Source organism: Pongo pygmaeus, chromosome 12 (assembly GCF_028885625.2).
Source record: "Pongo pygmaeus isolate AG05252 chromosome 12, NHGRI_mPonPyg2-v2.0_pri, whole genome shotgun sequence".
Taxonomy (NCBI): Eukaryota; Metazoa; Chordata; class Mammalia; order Primates; family Hominidae; genus Pongo; species Pongo pygmaeus.
In genome coordinates this window covers 25,205,051-25,226,370 of record NC_072385.2, presented here as the reverse complement: position 1 = coordinate 25,226,370, position 21,320 = coordinate 25,205,051, and the positions used below count along the sequence as shown (strand labels likewise).

At 37.8% G+C, this 21,320-nt stretch overlaps 1 protein-coding gene across 1 annotated transcript in view; it reads right to left on the bottom strand.

Annotated features, from left to right (window-relative positions):
* Nucleotides 1-18,983, bottom strand: part of ANKRD36C (ankyrin repeat domain 36C) — a 162,792-nt gene extending 143,809 nt beyond the window's left edge. The window contains exons 1-6 of the mRNA XM_063649065.1: nt 17,804-18,983; nt 13,578-13,692; nt 13,239-13,412; nt 8,816-8,922; nt 7,193-7,330; nt 4,709-4,776 (exon numbers count right to left, since the gene is read on the bottom strand). Coding sequence (XP_063505135.1) covers nt 4,709-4,776; nt 7,193-7,330; nt 8,816-8,922; nt 13,239-13,412; nt 13,578-13,692; nt 17,804-18,000 — 799 coding nt within the window. The 5' untranslated portion in view covers nt 18,001-18,983. The remainder of the gene's footprint in view (nt 1-4,708; nt 4,777-7,192; nt 7,331-8,815; nt 8,923-13,238; nt 13,413-13,577; nt 13,693-17,803) is intronic.
* Between the last annotated feature and the right edge of the window lie 2,337 nt (nt 18,984-21,320).

Below are 21,320 nucleotides of genomic sequence, written 5' to 3'. Positions count from 1 at the left end.
CATTGTTCAGTTCCCACCTATGAGTGAGAACATGCGGTGTTTGGTTTTTTGTCCTTGTCATAGTTTGCTGAGAATGATGGTTTCCAGCTTCATCCATGTCCCTGCAAAGGACATGAACTCATCATTTTTTATGGCTGCATAGTATTCCATGGTGTATATGTGCCACATTTTCTTAATCCAGTCTATCATTGTTGGACATTTGGGTTGGTTCCATGTCTTTGCTATTGTGAATAGCTACAAACCACTGCTCAATGAAATAAAAGAGGATACAAACAAATGGAAGAACATTCCATGTTCATGGGCAGGAAGAATCAATATCGTGAAAATGGCCATACTGCCCAAGGTAATTTATAGATTCAATGTCATCCCCATCAAGCTACTAATGACTTTCTTCACAGAATTGGAAAAAACTACTTTGAAGTTCATATTGAACCAAAAAAGAGCCCGCATCGCCAAGTCAATCCTAAGCCAAAAGAATAAAGCCGGAGGCATCAAGCTACCTGACTTCAAACTATACTACAAGGCTACAGTAACCAAAACAGCATGGTACTGGTACCAAAACAGAGATATAGACCAATGGAACAGAACAGAGCCATCAGAAATAATGCTGCATGTCTACAACTATCAATCTTTGACAAACCTGACAAAAACAAGAAATGGGGAAAGATTCCCTATTTAATAAATGGTGCTGGGAAAACTGGCTAGCCATATGTAGAAAGCTGAAACTGGGTCCCTTCCTTACACCTTATACAAAAATTAATTCAAGATGGATTAAAGACTTACATGTTAGACCTAAAACCATAAAAACTCTAGAAGAAAACCTAGGCAATACCATTCAGGACATACGCATGGACAAGGACTTCATGTCTAAAACACCAAAAGCAATGGCAACAAAAGCCAAAATTCACAAATGGGATCTAATTAAACTAAAGAGCTTCTGCACAGCAAAAGAAACTACCATCAGAGTGAACAGGCAACCTACAGAATGGGAGAAAATTTTTGCAACCTACTCATCTGACAAAGGACTAATATCCAGAATCTACAATGAACTCAAACAAATTTACAAGAAAAAAATGAACAACCCCATCAAAAAGTGGGCAAAGGATATGAACAGACACTTCTCAAAAGAAGACATTTATGCAGCCAAAAAACACATAAAAAAATGCTCATCATCACTGGTCATCAGAGAAATGCAAATCAAAACCACAATGAGATACCATCTCACACCAGTTAGAATGGTGATCATTAAAAAGTCAGGAAACAACAGGTGGTGGAGAGGATGTGGAGAAATAGGAGCACTTTTACACTGTTGGTGGGACTGTAAACTAGTTCAATCATTGTGGAAGTCAGTGTGGTGATTCCTCAGGGATCTAGAACTAGAAATACCATTTGACCCAGCCATCCCATTACTGGGTATATACCCAAAGGATTATAAATCATGCTGCTATAAAGACACATGCACATGTCTGTAGACTACTTCTGATTGAAACTTGAAACTCTCGAAATGTGGCAGTGTTATGATTCCCTGTTGGAGTGAGTCGGGATGTATGTGCTTTGGACAAGCTGGTTCCAGTTACTGCTGCCAGACTTTTGTTTCAGAATGCATCCAGAAGAACTTATCAGGGATTTCAGTACAAACTAAGTATTTCCACAAGAAGCAGATAAGAAGACCGCCGTTTTTCTCACACATTACCCTTAGGTTTTGACAATTCTGTAAAAGTGTGGGCACAAGTACTCAGAAGTCAAGACCATTTTCCCTGACCCTGTGAACGTAGCTTCTGCAGTTACAAAAGAGTTACACAGGATCTTGGTAGATTTGTTCCTCCATATTTGGACAACAGACATACCAATCACATCAATAGCCCACATTACACCTCAAAAATGGTTCTTTTGAAAAGGGTACTACCAAAGAGCTTTTTTTTTTTTTAATGTCAATGCAAGTAATTTTATTTGAATTTAACTGCATTCACAGGATTTTTCCATTTATCCTAACATTCATCCTAATATGAAAAATTCCTGTTACAAAGGAGAAACCTAATTTACATGAACATAAATATAAAAATCCTTTTCTAGCTTTCACTGGGACACTCTAGGTGTTTCAGTTCACTTTTAAACTTTATTTTGATTCTCCATAGTTTCTTAAAATTTTAGAAATATAGGAAATTGAGCATACTATTTATTCCTGTTAACCAGCTCTACACCATGCATTCATTTGGTGTCAAGATTTCTGTGGGCAAAACTGCCAGTTCCAGCTTCATACATGATTTCAGGTCTTAGAATAAGTTTAAGGTCTGTATTTGCACCACAAAATTTGCAGGCATGGGCAGGTAGTAAATATACTCTTGCAGTTTGTGGATTTTTTCCCCCACGAGTAAAGTGAATATTGAAGCCAATTTATATTTCCCAAATTCTGTAAGGAGTAGAATAAGGAAATGATGTTCTAAATAATGCAATAATATTTGGAAGCCCTTGGCAGCTACTGGCTGGGCCACCCATTAATGTGGTTATGTTGCCATGTGCTCTAGAGCTTCAGGAACCATTTGTCAGTCTGGAGGGGTATAAGTACCACTGCCAAGTGCCATACTTTTAAGCTTTTCTCAACATGATGCTTCCTTATGTTCTGGCTTCAAACACTATGGCAACAATTAGGTGAGAAGTGACTGTGCTATCAAGCACATAAGCTGAAGCACAAGACTAGTTTGAGGGGCAGGTGAAGTTTCATTTAACGAAAACATTGGTCCGCTATTATTAATTAAGACACAATTTGAAGCCAGACTTTTCTTTCCGTGGTAAGTCCAAGGTAATCAAAATCATTCTCTTCAATGTCATTGTGGGATTCTCAGACATTCAGATGATGAAAACAAGCCATAATTTCATTTATTCCATTATATTTAGAGTTTAGAAGTAGCAAGAAACATTATATCAGTTTGTCCCCCTAAGGAAAGGCATGGACACCTTGTTTCTTCTTGCAAATGATTTAAGCAACTAAGATTTCAGAACCAACTTTCAGAAAACAAATTTCATTAGGAAAATCTTATCAATGAGTAGCTATTGATTAGGTTAAAATTTAACTTAGTTTCATCAAATAATTTTTAAAAGCATTACAATTCAGTGATTTTGTATTCATTCCAATTTACAATATTATGAAAGTGAACATATTCATAAGCTGTTTTTTTCCCTATTTATTTGCTCTATCCACATATCTAAAAGCCAACATTTCTACTTTATTAATAGCAACAAAAATGTTATTTTATGTTATTCAGTGTAACTACAGCAAAACAGTAGTAAAATACACAAACTCAAGCCACAAATACAGGGATTTTCCACCTCTGATTGTAATAAAATCTGACTTTATTTGAAAGAGCTTTTAAAAGTTAAATTGAATTGGCTTTTGAGTAATCTTACTTGTTAGAATTGATACTCCCTCCTTAAAATTCTCACTTTTTTTATTTTTGCAACATCACTTCCTCTGACTCCTCTCCTACTTTTCTCTAGCCACTGCTCATTCTCCTTTACCAACTCTTTTTTTTCCTAGGGGCGGGGAGGGGATGTTGACATTCCCAGGGTTTTGTCACAGGATAGCTTCTTATTCTACATCTGCATCATGGACAGCTCATTGAGATCGATGACTTTGCCTAATAATTATAATAACATCATTCTACATCTGCATCTCCAACCTCAGATTTGGAGGGAAGGGAAGTTATTCTTCCCTGTTGACCAGCTGTACTTCTCCATTCAGTGAACACGTCCTACTCCTTTCTTGTGTGCAGTATAAAGGCCAGTACACAACCTGGAAACCTATGAATGATCCATGATTTCTCTCTCCCCACTAATGTTTTACATTCAATGTTCACTAAATCATATTAACTGTACCTCTTTTCTGCTTCTGCTTTATATTTCTACTGCCACCAAATAAATATGTTTATATTTCCTAGATCAACATGGCCTCTTCACTGATGGTTATCAAAGGAAAAAAAGTCCCTATCAACTATTATCATTTTTAATAAATAAAAAATTAAGTAAAATAAATGAAGAAGGCATAAGGGCAAGAAAAAGACCAACATTTTAAAATGAGTAAATGGAGTAAATTTATTTTATTTTACCATGGATGGGTGAACACCTTACACTAGATTGATAGTAGTTCAAGCATCGAACTACAAGAAAACTACAGCTTTAACTACTGCAAAAGCTTCCTTTCTCTAGCTTACTTTCTTGTACTCAGAATACAACATATAATATATATAACATACCAAATATGTATTTTCAACAGCATGGGGATTGGCAGCACTAAATCCCATGTTGTTCAAGCACCAACTGTAATTATTGATTCATTTAGTAATTGCAAAGAATTTATTTTACAAATTAAATAGAAGTTCTAATTATATAAAAAGTCTAATTCATTACTATGTGACTATAAAAAAACCTACAACATAATAACTTAAAAATTTGTTTTCTTATTTACACAAAAAGATCATCTAGAATATTAGGAACCATAATTAAATAATAATTTTTTAAAACAATACTGAGATTATAAATTACCTACAATTAACTTTTTAAATAATTATAAAATCTAGACTACTAAGTATTCTTTAAATGTGTGCAATTTAAACAGTGATTTTTTTAAACTGCTTTTTTGTAATCAAAACATCTTTATTCTTTTTTATCTATGGTAGTACCATCAAGAGTAATTCACTATCAGAAATCTTACCTGGATTGCTATTTCTAGAAAGCTCTTCATATTTCTTTCTTTTGTATTCATAAATTAGTCCAAAAATGCTATGCATAAAAATAAATGAAATTAATATTTTAATACTATTTCAAAAACATTTACCAAATATACTAATTAGAGTATCTTGAACAATATCAGGATGTTAATTATCCTATACACTTCTCTTCTGTAAGCTCTACAAACTTCTTAGTACCTTTCTAATTAAATAATAAAAACAGGTGAAGTACTCATGAAGTGAAGGCAGTATAGCTCAGCAAACTATCTCACATCAGCTTGACATAATGGAAAGTCACCTTCCTGGCTCTTACTGGAAGGTCCTGGCTCTATAGCCAACAAGTATTTGCTCTTAAACAAGTTGCTTCTCTTAGGCACAATGTCTTCTTCTAGATCTTACTATCTTCTTTCACTAGGTTGTTATATAGGTTTAATGAAGTAGCATTTTTAACATTCACAGAGAAATAGTAAAGCAGTGGAGTTTGTTCTTGAACTTTATTGCTGAAACTATTTTGAAATCCCAAATCAAACCCAATGTGTATTTTTCATAGGTTCTAATATTCAAATGCTTCAGTTTAAGAAAAATGTTAAGTCCTAATTTTGCTTATTGTTCTATTATTTGTGGCTTATAATTCAGGGCATCTCAACTATTTCATAATTTGTAAATAAATTAATTTATGAATACATTATTTCATTAAAATAGGTAACATGATTGTTCACTATTATTGAGCTCATCAATTCCAAGGGCAGAAAAATAACAGATGTCATGATCTGGCTTGGGCTACCACTATTACTTCTCTACAGACTCTAACTGAACCAGCAGATGTTTACTAGAATGATGGTTAATCTCCATCAGTGATGTTATCTCCAACTGACATGGAAGACAAAACCCTACTTTCATTTTTTTTAAGTTCCATGAAGTAGATGCAAGTTGACATTTTCTCATTTCCAAGATACATACTAACAAAATATTTACACAACACACCATGTGTTACTTATCTCCATTCTCAGTTTATAGATCACCTTACACAAATGTTTTTATAGTGAAAAATCACAATTCTAATATAAGGGGCCACCCATTTTGTTTTGATTCAAACTATGACTTAGCTAGCCAGCAAACAGCCAAATGACCTTCCCGTGACTGCAAAATATGAAATGCTTCACCATGCTAATTTTCTCTGTATTGTTCCAATTTTAGTATTTGTGCTGCCAAAGCAAGCACAAAGCCTTACTTTTACATATAACTGCTGATAAGTCATGGATGAGGGTTAGCTCTGTTCAATCAACCTGACCAACTTGAGACTTAGATAATTCCGATGAATGGCTTCCTGTGAAGTAGAATCCAAAAATATTTTATAAACTTGAGACAGTGGTGCAAGCAGCTTGAGAGATCTTCATTATTATAGAAAACAGATCACTTGAGGGGCCAACCACAAGTTGATGCCTACTACTCTAACGAAGGATGGCATAGAAGCTTCCACTACCTGAGAAAAGCTCTTACACTATTTATTTAAAAAGTCTCAGGGTACAGATCTGGTAGCAATAAAGAAAAAAACTGTGATCTCTTTCTACAACATTATTTGAATATCTCTGACAGTTTAGAACTATCCCAACTAATATTTGCTTTAAAGAGGAAAAAAAAAGGGACTCAAAAAATAACTCACCACGAAGGTCTAGAAGCCCAGGTTAAAATGTGGGCTTTACATCAGGTTTGTTGATAAAGTTAGAATATCCAGCTAACAGAGCAAGGTTCTGCTGTTTTGGAAACAATGGCTGAGCATATAAGTATGTGCAAGTGAACTAAAAAAATAGTTGTAACTTTGAAGCCTTTTTATGGATCAGCATGAAGATTGAGGGATCTCAAACAGAAACGGCATCCTGGTGGCAAAGGTTAATCATTACCAGACTGCAAGAGTACTTTCAATGGCAAGAAAGCAGCAACAGAATCAATGAAAACAAAGCAATGATTAGAATGTCCTTTCCCCTTCTCCTTCTGACTTGTAGACACTGATTGTCTTCCTTGGACTTAGGGAACCCCTTAGGTTCTTGAAAAATTCCATGATCAGGCTATAGTAGATGGTCCCCAGTACACAGCACAAGATTTTTTGATGAACTGGACATTTTGAGACCCAAATAACTAATTAGAAAAATCAAAGATGTGAAACTACTTTATCCTATGCATAGGGGTTATACTTGAAATAAAATGTACAACATTGGAATCCCTAAGGAGAAAAGTCCTAAAAGTTTCAGTATCAAGAATCTTGCACCTACTGCTACTTATCTAGCCTTTTGCTTGATTTCTGGCTGATGAAGTTGCACAACTCTAGAAAACTTAAAAACTTGAAAATTTGTCACTTGAAAACTACTTGAACCAAACTATGAAATCTCACCTGATATATAAGATGCAATTGTTACAATTATTTTAAACTTCAATTTAGTGTTCACTAGCCTTTTTATGTAAAGACTTACACTCTATTCTTAGCCTCAAGGGCATAATCTTCTGCAAGCTTTCCATATGCATCTCGAGAAAACACATCAATATTGTGCTGCAGAAGAAGAATGACTACATCTTTTTCTCCAAGAGTAACAGCAAGTATGAGGGCTGATCTAAAATAACAGAGAGGTAATTAAAAACTTTAATGACATTTTAAAAGCTAAGTTTATATACTTTATCAACTTAATATGTTGCCTGTCCATGTAGAATTAACCCAATTACTTGTACTAAGAAACTAGCATCTTGGGTGCTCAAGGGTTTATCTTTGCAAGTTACCACAAAGATTAAAAGCAAGGAACAAAAAGGAAGCCTCTTGTCCCACTGTGGTATGACATAAAATTGCTAACTTAAAGTCCTTTGATGGGCAAGAAACTATGCTCAGGCCAGCTATCTACAGTAGGCAAATTTAAGTGAAAAATTATTCATTTCTTCCCTAGTCTGATACTATACATTATAATGCAAAATCAGCTAAAGGGTCAGATAAGAGCTATCTGCAGGCTTAAAACAATAATATTAATAGGAATGCTAACAGTAGTAGTCATAGTTTCAGTTAATGATGCTGATAAGCATGTGCTAGGCATTTAATTAAACATTATATATATATATGGAGGATAATAATATATCCTTCAAGGGTGGTTGTGTATAAGTAACATCATACATATATAAAATATATATATTGTATATTATATATAATCTATAAAATGTATAATATACATTGTATATTATATATTATCTATAAAATATATAATATATAGTATATTATATATTATCTATAAATATATATTATATAGTATATTATGTATTATCTATAAAATATATATTATATATATTATATATGATGTTACTTACATTATATTCTTACATACATGTGTGTATATATAATATATGCACATATGTATATGCTCAGCCATTGTTTCCAAAACATGAGCACCTTGCTCTGTTAGCTGGACATTCTAACATTATATATATATAATGTTACTTACACACAACCACCCTTGAAGGATATATTATTACCCTCCTTTTCACAGAAGAAAACACTTGGTGATAAGTAATGTTACCAAGGTCACACATCTAGCAAGTGGAAAAGCTAGGGATTAAACCCAATCCTGTGTGAGCCTAAAGCTTGTCTTCATCAAAGTAAAGTTTTATCCATTTAAAGCTGTCTTTTCTCCCCCTCCCCATATAAATTAAAAACATCATCAAAACACAGTAGAAATGAAAAACTAACATGAAACCCCTTTAGCTAACGTAAGATCATACATTCAAAAGCATCACATTATTACATTATAAATAACACCACATCATATGACAAATGACAAACATCTATCAATATACAGAGCTTTCTATATATAGAAGCCTTTTATGTGTATAATGTCTATATAGAGAGACGAATCCTGCTACACACTTTTCTATATGTTACTCAGTCCAAATAATTGTTTTTCTACCTAAGTGATGATCTGTGTTGATATTTCTCACTATATCCCAATAATTAAAAGTTAGTCTTCTTATTAATGTAATATTTGTGACTTGAGAGACCGCTATCACTCTAAAATGACACTCAGGTTTAAAAACAACACAATAAGAACTAAGGTCTGTACCTGCTAAGATAATCAATTGCATTTACATTTGCTTTTTTCTTTAATAAAAATTCCACCATTTTCACTTTTCTTCGACTCACAGCAAGTAACAGTGGTTGATATTCATACTGTAAAATAACAGCAACAATTTATAATCACAAAATTACATATTTATCAACTGAAATGAAAACCTTATGTAAGATCCTGTGAGCTTCAATATATACAATTGAAAGGACATAAGAGGTAGTCCCTTTCTTTTCACTCCTTGGTACATTTCTATGTTCTGCTCCTTCCCCTGGAAACAACCTCCTCTGCCTCACCACAGGAACTCTGGTCATCTCCAAAACTCACTTCAAACATTTCCCAGTTCCAAGAATCGTTGCTTCTGTCACAGCATTTAGCAGGGCATGTTTCAAGGATTTAATTGTTTCCCACCTGAACCAAGAGCTTCTTGAGGGCAGCAGCCGTATTTTTTTCTCTATGTCCTCAAACTCTAAGACACAGTAATAAATGTTTCAGGTATTTTTATTAATGATCTAAATTATTATCTATAGAGCAGTGTTTCTTAAACTATTAATATATTCCAGAGGATATTTACTTTACCAGAAGTTGAACATTATACCCCAAAAGAGAGAATCCATGATCACCCGTGTTTGAAAAATGTTACAAAACTGTGCATTATGGGTCTAGTATTTGAGAAATCTTTTGAACTTCACCTAATCCCTATTTGTAAATACTTATTTTGGAGAATGTTAACATTTGAGAAATGAGAGTTTCAGGGATATAGTTGTGAGAGCTTACCAGCAAAGGTGGAGGTTTCCTCTGTGTGATACACACTTGCCTCATTATCTTCTATCGATGGTGTCAGAATCTCAGATGACAATGTCAGGTGCTCTGAGCACCTGACATTGTCATCTGAGATTCTGACACCATTGACAGTTCATTTGAAGCCTATCTCTTTTTAATTCGGAGAGCCGGGCTCTGAATTAATAGAGATAGGCTTCAAGTGAACTTTCACTGCTTATTATTAAATAGTCCATGGGTTTTCTCTAGTAATATTTTTATCTTAGCTGTCAGAAAGCTCTGTATGAAATGTTATTCTCAATTACAATCTTAGGACCCTGATGCAAATATTTATGTAATTGTAATTTTAGGACCCTGGTATATAACTCCTTTAAAAATTTATTTGTATTCTAGTTTCCATATTAATTCTTACTTAACTTTTTTATTTTAGGTAAAACATAGATCAGAAATAAAAATACAATGGCTTATCAATTAAAGCTCTAATAATGACCTATATGAATTATTTATAGCATAATGAAAGCCACTAAATTATTTGCATCTTTTATTTATTTATTTACTTATTTGAGATGGAGTCTCACTCTGTCGCCCAGGCTGGAGTGCAGTGGTGCCACCTCAGCTCACTGCAACCTCCGCCTCCCGTTGCAAGCATGAGCAATTCTCCTGCCTCAGCCTCCTGAGTAGCTGGGACTACAGGCATGTGCCACCACACCCAGCTAATTTTTTGTATTTGTAGTAGAGAGGGGGTTTCACTGTGTTAGCCAGGATGGTTTCAATCTTCTGACCTCGTGATCCACCCGCCTCTGCCTCCCAAAGTGCTAGGATTACAGGTGTGAGCCACTGCACTCAGCCAATTACTTGCATTTTTAGGAGGCAATGCTGAAGAGAAAAATATAATGTTGTCTGCAATATGCATAACCTATGCAACTATACCATGATTCACCTTAAAAAGCTTACATGCATTCTAATGGGAAGATGACTATTTATTGTATGTATAAAGAAAAATGGTTTATAAAACACCACCATCTAAATTCAAAAGTTCAACCCGATTACCAAAGGATTTATATAAAATATAGACTCTATATTTAAATAAATATAAAAGTCTTGAAAACCTTGAAATATTTACTAAAATATTATAAAACAGGGCTTGTAAAGTCATCCCTACAGAGGCAAAGGAGATGACCCGAGGAAGTGAAGTACCTAGGTAGGAACAGTAGCAAAATGGAGACCACATGCCTCATAGAAAGGGGCAACCTCTGCACAGCATCCTAAATGTGAGATAGGCTCAAGGGACACCAGATTGGATTCTTGAAGAGAAGCCTGGAATCCAGATCTGTGCATGAGTCTCCTAAACCTTCCATGTTGAGACAATTTGTAGAGGCAAACTAAACACATCTATGGGACACATTTGGACTATAGACCTTGTATTTTTATATTTGCTATGGATATGTCTCCAAGCGATTGTATATAAAGCAAGTATTTTCATGTAAAATACTTCCTATCTTTAGTTTCAGATTTTTTTTCCAAAATAGGCCCAAGAATGCAATAAAAATTGTTGCTAAGAGTGATAATACCCACTTTGAGCACTTTTACAACATTCATTCATTCACAATTTATGTTTAACTTTCCCAGATTTTTCACTAAATGTATAATTAGTTCATAGGACTGCTGCAACTAAATTATTAAAATAATATTAAATTATTCTAGTTTCTATATTGTAACCTAATTTTTTTTATTTTGGGTAAAATATAAATCAGAAATAAAAATACAATGGCTTATCAATTAAAGCTCTAATAATGACCTATATGCATTCTCTGTATTCTTACTGACTTCACGGTGTTCAGTGTTGAAAACTGCTATCCTGATTATGCCATAGTTCTATGTACTTAACTGACATACTGAGGCAGTCCGTAATAGAGCTTCAGCTTTAAAAAAAGGTTTAGAATTTTTTACTATTGTAATTGAGAGAACCCTGCTTTTAATAATCACCAGAATGATAACAAAGAGACTCAGAGTTCTGAAAGAGTCAGTCTGTACTTATTAAAAGAGTCCACAATAGCAAATTTCTAATGACCCTATGAATGGCAGTGAATAAGTGATGGTGGTAAGGAAAAGGGGTTATTCTTACGCTGATAGATACTGCAAATAATAGTCCTTTTCACTTCCCACCCACAGAGGTAGAGACAGATAAAAGTCAGGCTAATATTATTGGAAAGGAGAAATTTAAAGGAAGCAGCACCTATCATCCAACTCTTCTAGAGATTTTTTATGTGTTTGAGATATGGGAATTTATATTACACTTCTCTATTCAGTGGTTCTTAACCAGCAGCGTATCAGTATCTCAAGAAATTTTTTATCATTGTTGTTGTTGCTGTTAGAGGCAATATCTTAATCTGTTGCTCTGGCTAGAGGCACCACCATGCCCAGCTTCAAGGAAGTATTTTAAAACATACATGTCCAGTAATATTTAATAGTAAATATTAGACTTACTATATTAAAATCTTCAGGTGATAGCCTAGACTTAGTGATTTGCTTTTAATTTCCCCAGGTTACTGCCATGCATAATTCTAACTGTGAACCAGCACTGTTGATAATCACTTCAGTCTCATCTCTCACCCACATGGCAAATTCCCTTTATCATTTGGGATTTGGCCAAAAAGAGGAAAGAGCAAAAGATACAGCCATTCACTGAAAACTTCATTTACTTTTCCTGGGTAGGGGTAGAGAAGAGACTAGTAAACTCAAAATCCAACTTGATTTTACTATTTATAAGCTCCTTATCTCCCACCTGCCCATCAAGACATTCTGGACTTGAGAGTAGAGTTCAGATGCTTGTCTAAGTGGCTGTTTCTGCCAGAATTCAATAATGTCCATTAATTATGTGTTCTTCTCTCTGCTGAACCACTATTCACTGCCAACCTGGTTTCCTCAGAGTCCTCCCAAAATTGATCCCTAGGCAATTTTACAACTCACAAACTCTTTCCCAAAGTAAGAATAATCATCCCCAAAACTGAAGCGATCCTTGTCTAAACATATAAGTTGAAAACAAACAACAAAACACACAAAAACCCTCTCCACAGTATTTTCCCTCATTACCTAATTTCCACATTAGCTTGTGCATTTCTAATTGCTCTCCTTTTCTTCATTTTTGCCTCTTAAGCCTTTCCACAGAGGAATCACTCTCAAATGAAATCACCTTCACATACAATACTTGTCAACAGCAATAAGATGTACATTTATCGTGAAATTCTTTAATTTTCTTTGAAATTTAAAATAAAGCCTATTTATAAGGGCCAATTTTACTTTCCTGTGTCACTTCACACTGGTTAGAAAAAAAGTAATTTAGTGGAAAAACACTTTACTATTACCTTTCCCAAATTCAGTTGTCATGAATTATAAATTTATTGTAATTCATTTGTTTTTATAATTATTTACCGTAAGTGCATGAAAAAAAGCTGTTCCCTATAATGCTTCTTTAAAAGTTCCAATATTTAAAGTAAAATCCTAGACAGTTAAGGCATTTAAAATATTTTCATTCAAGGAATGTTTGAGCTTCCAAATATGAAAAATTGACCCTTACATGTGTCAATGTTAAAATAAATGCATTTCAGATAGTTTGAAAATAACATTGGTTGACCTATACCTTGCCGCATTCTTCAATATTTGTACCATATAAAAGAAGTTTTTCTATCATGGATGTATCTTCATTATACACAGCATAGTGTAGAGCAGTCCTTCCAAACAAATCCATAATATTTGGATCGGCGCCATTTTGCAGCAGAATAGTTGCACAAGCCTCCTGCCTCAGTTGTACAGCCTGTCAGTATTAGACCGAGAAACATGCAAATACTGAAAAATCAAAATAAACACTCTGTAGGATTTACTACTAGTTATATAGTGGTATTCCAATGAGATAAATTCATTTTATCCTATGTACTTAAACCAAATCCATCTCATGCTCAAAGAGTCAGCTACTATATACCTTGATCAGAGGTGTCCTGCCTTCACGGTCGTAGAGGTTAAGCTCACATCCTCTGGACACCAGGAGAAATACCATTTCCGGTTGGCCAGTGGCACAGGCCAAATGTAGGGCAGTCCTGTGAGAGTGACAGGACTTTTAAAACATGTAACTGTAAGCATTAATTAGCATGTTATTTCTCTGTCTTCAAAACAAATATGTAATTTTCTTGTGAAGAAAGTACAACATTTGTTAGTGCTTATTTCTCACCACATTAATGAAAGAGCAGGCTATTTAATAGAAAAGGCTTGGCTTTTGGATTCCGTTTAATTGGGGCTTAGAATTTACTGTAAGCTCTGTCACTTAGCTGTTATTTAGCCTTTCTTTGCTTCAATTTCCTTATCAATAAAATATATAAGAGAATAGCAGCTATCCCACAGAACACTGCTGTGATGCTTACATAAGAATCTATGCACAGCATTTAGAACACTTTCTAACACAAATAGCAGCTCAATAATTTTTAGATATTACTACTTACAAAGACATTTTAATTCAGTAAAATGATACAATCATATCTACATTGAGGTATCTATTAAAGATTAGATGTATCATTGTATTTCAGTCATTCTCAGATGCTCATTTTCTCACTATTCTCTTATATAAGCTACTGTTCTCTTATATATTAACATCTCCTGACATTGGAATACTGTTTACAATTCATTATTTATTACAATTATAACTGGCAACATTTTAAACATTATCTTATTGATATATAAAGTAACGTGGCATCACCCAATCCATGATGCCTTACATTAAGTGGGATACAGTACATAGAACAGGCAGTTCTATTCATATAATTGGCACCTAAATAAAGTACTGTGGAAAAAGAAGGCAAAAATAAAAATAACAAATTTTTAAAACAAAGTAATTCTTACTTCAATTTTCAAAAAAAAATAATCCAAAGAAAACTCAGGATTCAAATGAATACGTATGGCTCATTTTTTTCAATACTTACAGAATGTTATGTAAATTAGGTATTTGCAATAATTAATAGTAGTATTTGAGACTGTCATAAGTTTTTGAAATGGCAGTTAAAGGTTATCTTTCACTATTTTCTAACTTCAGAATTGCTTTTGTTTAAAAAAAAAAAAAAAGGAATAAAAGATCCAATTGGGATTCAGTCCTAATGCTTCCATTTTAAATCTCAGCTTGCTCAGGCTGGGCAGGTAAACCTGAAGTTGTTAAGGGTGGAAGAGTCCTGAGAGATGGTGGAATGTGTCTGCTACATAATAGGTATTCAGGTTATGCTTGATGAATAACTGGATTGAAAGAATGCATACATACAGTTGGGGAGTTTATTATGAAAAAACTATAAATTAAAGCAGTGCTTTCGGAATAGTGATAATCACTTATATTTGCTCATTTTCATTTTCATGAGGACACTGATAAACTAAAATAATTAATTTAAAATTGTTTGCTTATATGTAATAAAACCATAATAAAAACCTCTTTATATACTAAAATCTATGCATAATAAAATAATCAAGCACAAATAAAAATATTCCCTCTGCCTCTGAAGAGGCTAAAATTTCACAGAAGATACCAATAAACAACAACAAAAAAATAAGGCCAGGCACAGTGGCTCACACCTGTAATCCCAGAACTTTGGAGGCTGAGGCAGGGGGATCACCTGAGGTCAGGAGTTTGAAACCAGCCTGGCCAATATGGTGAAACCACACCTTTACTAAAATATACAAAAATTAGCTGGGCATGGTGGTGCACACCTGTAATCCCAGCTACTCAGGAGGCTGAGGTGGGAGAATCACTTGAACCTGAGAGGCAGATTGCAGTGACCCGAGATCATGCCACTGCACTCCAGGCTGGTGACAGGGTGAGACTCCATCTCAAAAATAAACAAACAAACAAAGAAATAAATAATAAAATAAAATAGAAACTGAGAATTATTTTTTTCTTTGCAAGATTTATATTTCTTCTTTTCCCAAGGATAATTTCTTTAATAAAAAACATTTACTAGAAGTTTTAAACATACTGATCATTTATACATCACAGATAAGAAAAAATATCACAATACACCTGCCAGAAAAGAAGAAATTTTATATTTTGTACACATATTTGGCTTACAAACACCATAGACTGTTTGTGTGTATGTATAATCAAACCAACTTTTTTTCAGAGTACATCTTCACACCTCAACATACATCTGTATCTACTGACATCTGCAAAGGTCCCATATTGTCCCATCCTATGGATGCACTGAAATTTATTGACAAATTTATAAAATTTATAAAATCCATTATAAGGGGTTTTCCAAATACATTGCTATTTTAGGCAGAGCTGAGAAAAACAAATTGCATGTATCTCTATTTCCTAGAGATATTTTAGTATAATGGAATTAATGGGTGAAGGGCACATACATTTTTAAAGTGTGATACTTACCAAAAAATTGTCTATTTGAAAAGTCATCAGAAATGTAAACTTTAAACAGCAGTATATGTACTGCTACCCTTTACCCTCACAAACTTGTGGATAGAAAACAGTATTTCATTCCTTTTTTAACTTAAATACCTTCTCCTCCCAGGAACAGTAAATATTTTTTCCCATGGGCATAGGTTGCTTGAATATCTGAAAAAAAAAGCTTTGCTCTATTTTAAATGAGAGTTCTTGTTTATTTGAAGAATTCTCTGTAAAATGACAATCACTTTTTTATCTAATATGTATATACACATATTGTCTTTTGTTAATTTTTTCTTATAAACAGGATTTTTTTTATTTTGCTAAATCGTCCTTCAGAATGTGTGCTTGTGATATTTGTAGGAATATAAACATGTATCAATATAACTAGGCATTTGTGTTTTTTCTGTTATCTTTCTTATTTTGTGCATTTAAAATTTTTAATCTACATTCCATAACGAACTTATTTCTGTGACATAAAAATCTAGCCAGATTTCTCCAAATAGTTAGCAGGCACTTCATTTATGAGTAATTCATCTTTTCCTACTAATATGAAATGTCACCATTATCCAATTCTATTAGATTGGTGCAAAAGCAATTGCGGTTTTCGCCATTACTTGTAATTGTGGCAAAAACCGCAATTGTTTTTGCACCAACCTAATAAATTCTCACACATATTGGTGTGTTCCTGGATTTTCTAACCTGTTCCATTCACTGATTTGTTGTTTCAGCTGTTAGTAAATAACTTGTGGAAATTAACAGCACATTTTCATATCTAGAAAGGCAAGTCTTTTTTGACTCCATTTCAAAAGTTTTCTTAATGTCATCACAATAGTAAAAGACAGCATGAGTAATTCAAAAATGTTAACACTTTGATAACTTTATTTGGATTATGTAAAATTTATAAACACAGAAAGAGCTCAGAACTTTAGAAAAATGTGTCTTTCTATTCAAGAACACAGACCATCTTCCCACTTGAAAGTTTCCCTCTAAGGCCCCTCAGTGAAAACCACATTGACATAGGTGTCCATTGATATCAAATAAATATTGAATTTTTATCCAAAGAATTTTTAGTCAGGAAGTTGATATACTGTGGAAATGATTTCTGTCATTATGCACCTTTCCATAATGTATGTAACATTATGCTTTAAAATGTGTACATTAAAAATAAAACGCTGTACATGCTGAATTTTATTATTGAAATCACTTTAAAATGATTTATAAAGAAGCAGCATGGTGAGTGAGTGGAAACCAGCTGAAGTTTTGTTTTTGTTTTGCTGCTCGTGAAAATGGCCTGGGATGTGGGTCCACATCCCAGGTGCGGCTGAGCCTGCCAGGAAAGAAAGTCCAGCCCCTTTGGTGACAGGACTCGCCCCCCTCACCTCTGCACCCCTTTCCCCCATCCCATTCACCCCCACACCTCATCCCCACCTCCAGTCCTCTATCCCATTGAACCCTCACCCCATCTCCCCACCCCACACCGTCCACGCCCCTACCCCCCAAGCCTTCATTCCATCCACCTCAGCCCATTCACACCCCCACCCCATGCACCCCCTACTCCCCACTCCCATCCCCCAACTCACTCCACACCCCGCCACCCCATATACCCCCACTCCCCAGGCCCCACTCCACTCACTCCCACCCCAGCCAGGCACCCCCTAGCCCCCGTCCATACCCCGAGCCCCGGACCATCCGCCCCGCAGCCCTCAGCCTGGAAAGGGGTACTTCTCCACATCCACAGGCCTCCTCCCGCAGCCCCGGCTCCTGGCCCCCATTACCTTTCCTTCTTGTCTCTCTTATTGGCGTCATGATACACGAACAGAAGGTACTCCAGTTTCTCCAGATTACCATAGAAGACAGCTCTGTGGATCCTCTTCAGATGAGACAATTTAATGTGGTATTGGGGAAATGAGAAGCCATCCGAGCACAAGCGCTCCCTGAAGGTGGGCCACCTCTTCGGCTTGTCGTCTTCCATAATCGTCAGCTGCAAATTGTAGCCTGGGAACGCTCCAGCCGTATTTCAGCTCGCCTTCGGGGATCGCCGCCTCCGAAGCGCAACAACAAGCAAAGCAGTCTGTCCACGGACCTTCGCACAGACTCTCAGCGCCTCCCGCCTCTCAGCAGAAACGCCCAACAGAACCGTTAGGACCAGCGAGCACGCGCACCTTAGCCGGCCCCGCCCAACAGGCCCGAGATGGAGAAACCGCCCTAGCGGCTCTCTCGCGGCGCCCAGTGCAGGCGGCGGTTGCTGCGGAGGTGCCGCGGGCTGGCGGGGCCCCGTGGATCGCGAGGCGCGCCCTGCCCCAGGACCTGTTTGACTGTCGCCCGCGCGCTCTTCTCTTCCACCGGCTCCCGACGCTCGTAGCCCCCCGCGCTGGGCCCTCTGCAGCCCAGGGATGGGGTTCAGTGGTGCTTCTCCGCCTGGTGCCGCCGCTGGGCCCACAGCCCGGCTTCGCCACTGCGTCGCCCCCGGGGTCCGCGCTGATGGGCGCGAGGCGGGAGGACGGGATCCGGGGTTGCCACAGCTGCAGCCAGCGCACCACTTGCAGGTGGCAGCTGCAGCTCGGGCTCCGGCGGGGGCTGGCGGGGCTCCCCTGTGACGGCCTCCTGGACCCTGAGTGCGCCGCCCATCCGGCCGGAGTGTGCGCGTCTCCTGCACCCCAGGCGGAAACCCATGCCCGGCGCTCCTGCCGCAGACTGCCTGACTTGCCGCGGCCGGGCTGGCCCCGGGGTCCGCGCGGCTGGAGGCGCAGCCCTGGTCGGGGATTCCCAATCCTTGGCGATCCCTGCTCCATGTGCTGGTGGCGGCTGCAGCTGCAGCGCCCGTGGGCTGAAGTGGCTTCCCTGAGCTGCGGCCGGCCGCGCCCAAGGGCCCCACAGGCTGCGCTGCCCTTGCCAGCTGCTCCTGACCCGCGCCCAGAGCGCAGGACCTGGCGCTTGGCACTCTGCAGCCACGGGGATGAGGCTGAGCGCCGGTTTTCGGCCTCGTGGCGCCGCTGGGGTCACAGCCTGGCTTCACCACCCCGTCGCCCAAGTCGTGTGATGGGCACGTGTGAGGAGGGGCAATCGGGGTTCCCAAGGATGCTGCCTGCGTGCCACTCTGTGGCCACTAGGATAGGGCTGAGGAACCGCCAGGGGATGAGCACGTCGTGGCCATCGGGATGGGGCTGAGGGTCTATTTTTATCCTTATGCACCTGCCCAGCCGACTTCCCGACAGCCACTCCCGCAGCATCCTGTCAGGGAGTCCTTGCTGTTGGGGCCGGGATGGGGAGGGCATGGAGAATCAGGGATGATCTGGCCATTGAATCTGCTGGTGCCTGACCTGCAGGTGGCAGCTGCACCTAGGGCACGGGCTGGTAGGTCTTCTCTTTTGGATGGTTTCCAGGTGGCCCATTGCGCCGTGACCAAGCCGGAGGGTCCACTCCACCTTAGCCCACACTAGGAGTCCAGGGGCTACAGGCGTGGGTACTGTGTGGCCAACCAGAAGGGGCTCAGCAGCCAGTTCAGCTTTCCTGCCTTTGCAGGGCCTGGTTGACAGCGGTGGCAGTGTCTGGCGCCAGAGTCCGCGGTTAGGGTCCTGGTTGGGGAAAGGGGTGGGCAGATGGGGGTTGCCTGGCCACTGCAGCCCAAGGGAGACATGCAGGTGGCAGCCGCACTATAGGTGCAAGAGCGGGCTAGCAAGGCTCCCCTGGGATGGTCTCCAGGTCACTGAGTGTACTGTCAACCTGGCTTAAAAATCCACTCCTACTCGACCCTTGCCTGGAGCATGGACCTTGGCACTGGGCACTCTGCAGCCACACACATGGGGCTGAGGAGTGGTTTCCTGGGGTGGAGCCACAGACCCACCGACTGCCTGACTTCATGCCATGTGAATAATTGCAACCATGTGAATAATTTCATTAAATGTAAATTAAGCACATATATTAAAAGAACAAAGCTGGAGGCATCACACTACCTGACTTCAAACTATACTACAAGGTTACAGTAACCAAAACAGCATGGTACTTGTACCAAAACAGATATATAGACCAATAGAACAGAACAGAGGCCTCAAAAGTAACACTACACACCTACAATCATCTGATCTTTGACAAACCTCACACAAACAAGCAATGGGGAAAGGATTCCCTATTTAATAAATGGTGTTTGGAAAACTGGTTAGCCATATGCAGAAAAATGAAACTGAACCCCTTCCTTATACCTTATACAGAAATTAACTCAAGATGGATTAAAGACTTAAATGTAAGACCTAAAACCATAAAAATCCTAGAAGAAAACCTAGGTAATACAATTCAGGACATAGACATGGGCAAAGACTTCATGTCTAAAACACCAAAAGCAATGGCAACAAAAGCCAAAATTGACAAATGGGACCTAATTAAACTAAAGAGCTTCTGCACAGCAAAAGAAACTATCATCAAAGTGAACAGGCAACCTAGAGAATGGGAGAAAATTTTTAAAATCTATCCATTTGACAAAGGGCTAATATCCAGAATCTACAAAGAACTTAAACAAATTTACAAGAAAAAAACAACCCCATCAAAAAGTGGGCAAAGGATATGAACAGACACTTCTCAAAGGAAGACATTTATGCAGCTAAAAAACATATGAAAAAAAAGCTCATCATCACTGGTCATTAGAGAAATGCAAAGAAATTAGAATGGTGATCATTAAAAAGTCAGGAAACAACAGATGCTGGAGAGGATGTGGAGAAATAGGAATGCTTTTACACTGTTGATGGGAGTGCCAATTAGTTCAACCATTGTGGAAGACAGTGTGGCTATTCCTCAAGGATTTAGAACTAGAAATACCATTTGACCCAGCAATCCCATTACAAGGTATATACCCAAAGGATTATAAATCATTCTACTATGAAGACACATGCACACGTATGTTTATTGTGGCACTATTCACAATAGCAAAGACTTGGAACCAATCCAAATGTTCATCAATGATAGACTGGATAAAGAAAATGTGGCACATATACACCATGGAATACTATGCAGCCATAAAAAAAGGATGAATTCATGTCCTTTGCAGGAACATGAATAAAGCTGGAAACCATCATTCTTAGCAAACTAACACAAGAACAGAAAACCAAACACTGCATGTTCTCACTCATAAATGGGAGTTGAACAATGAGAACACATGGACACAGGGAGAGGAACATCACACACTGGGGTTTGTTGGGGGGGGTGGGGGGCTGGGTGAGGAATAGGATTAGTAGAAATATCTGATGTAGATGACTGGTGGACGGGTGCAGCAAACCACCATGGCACGTGTATACCTATGTA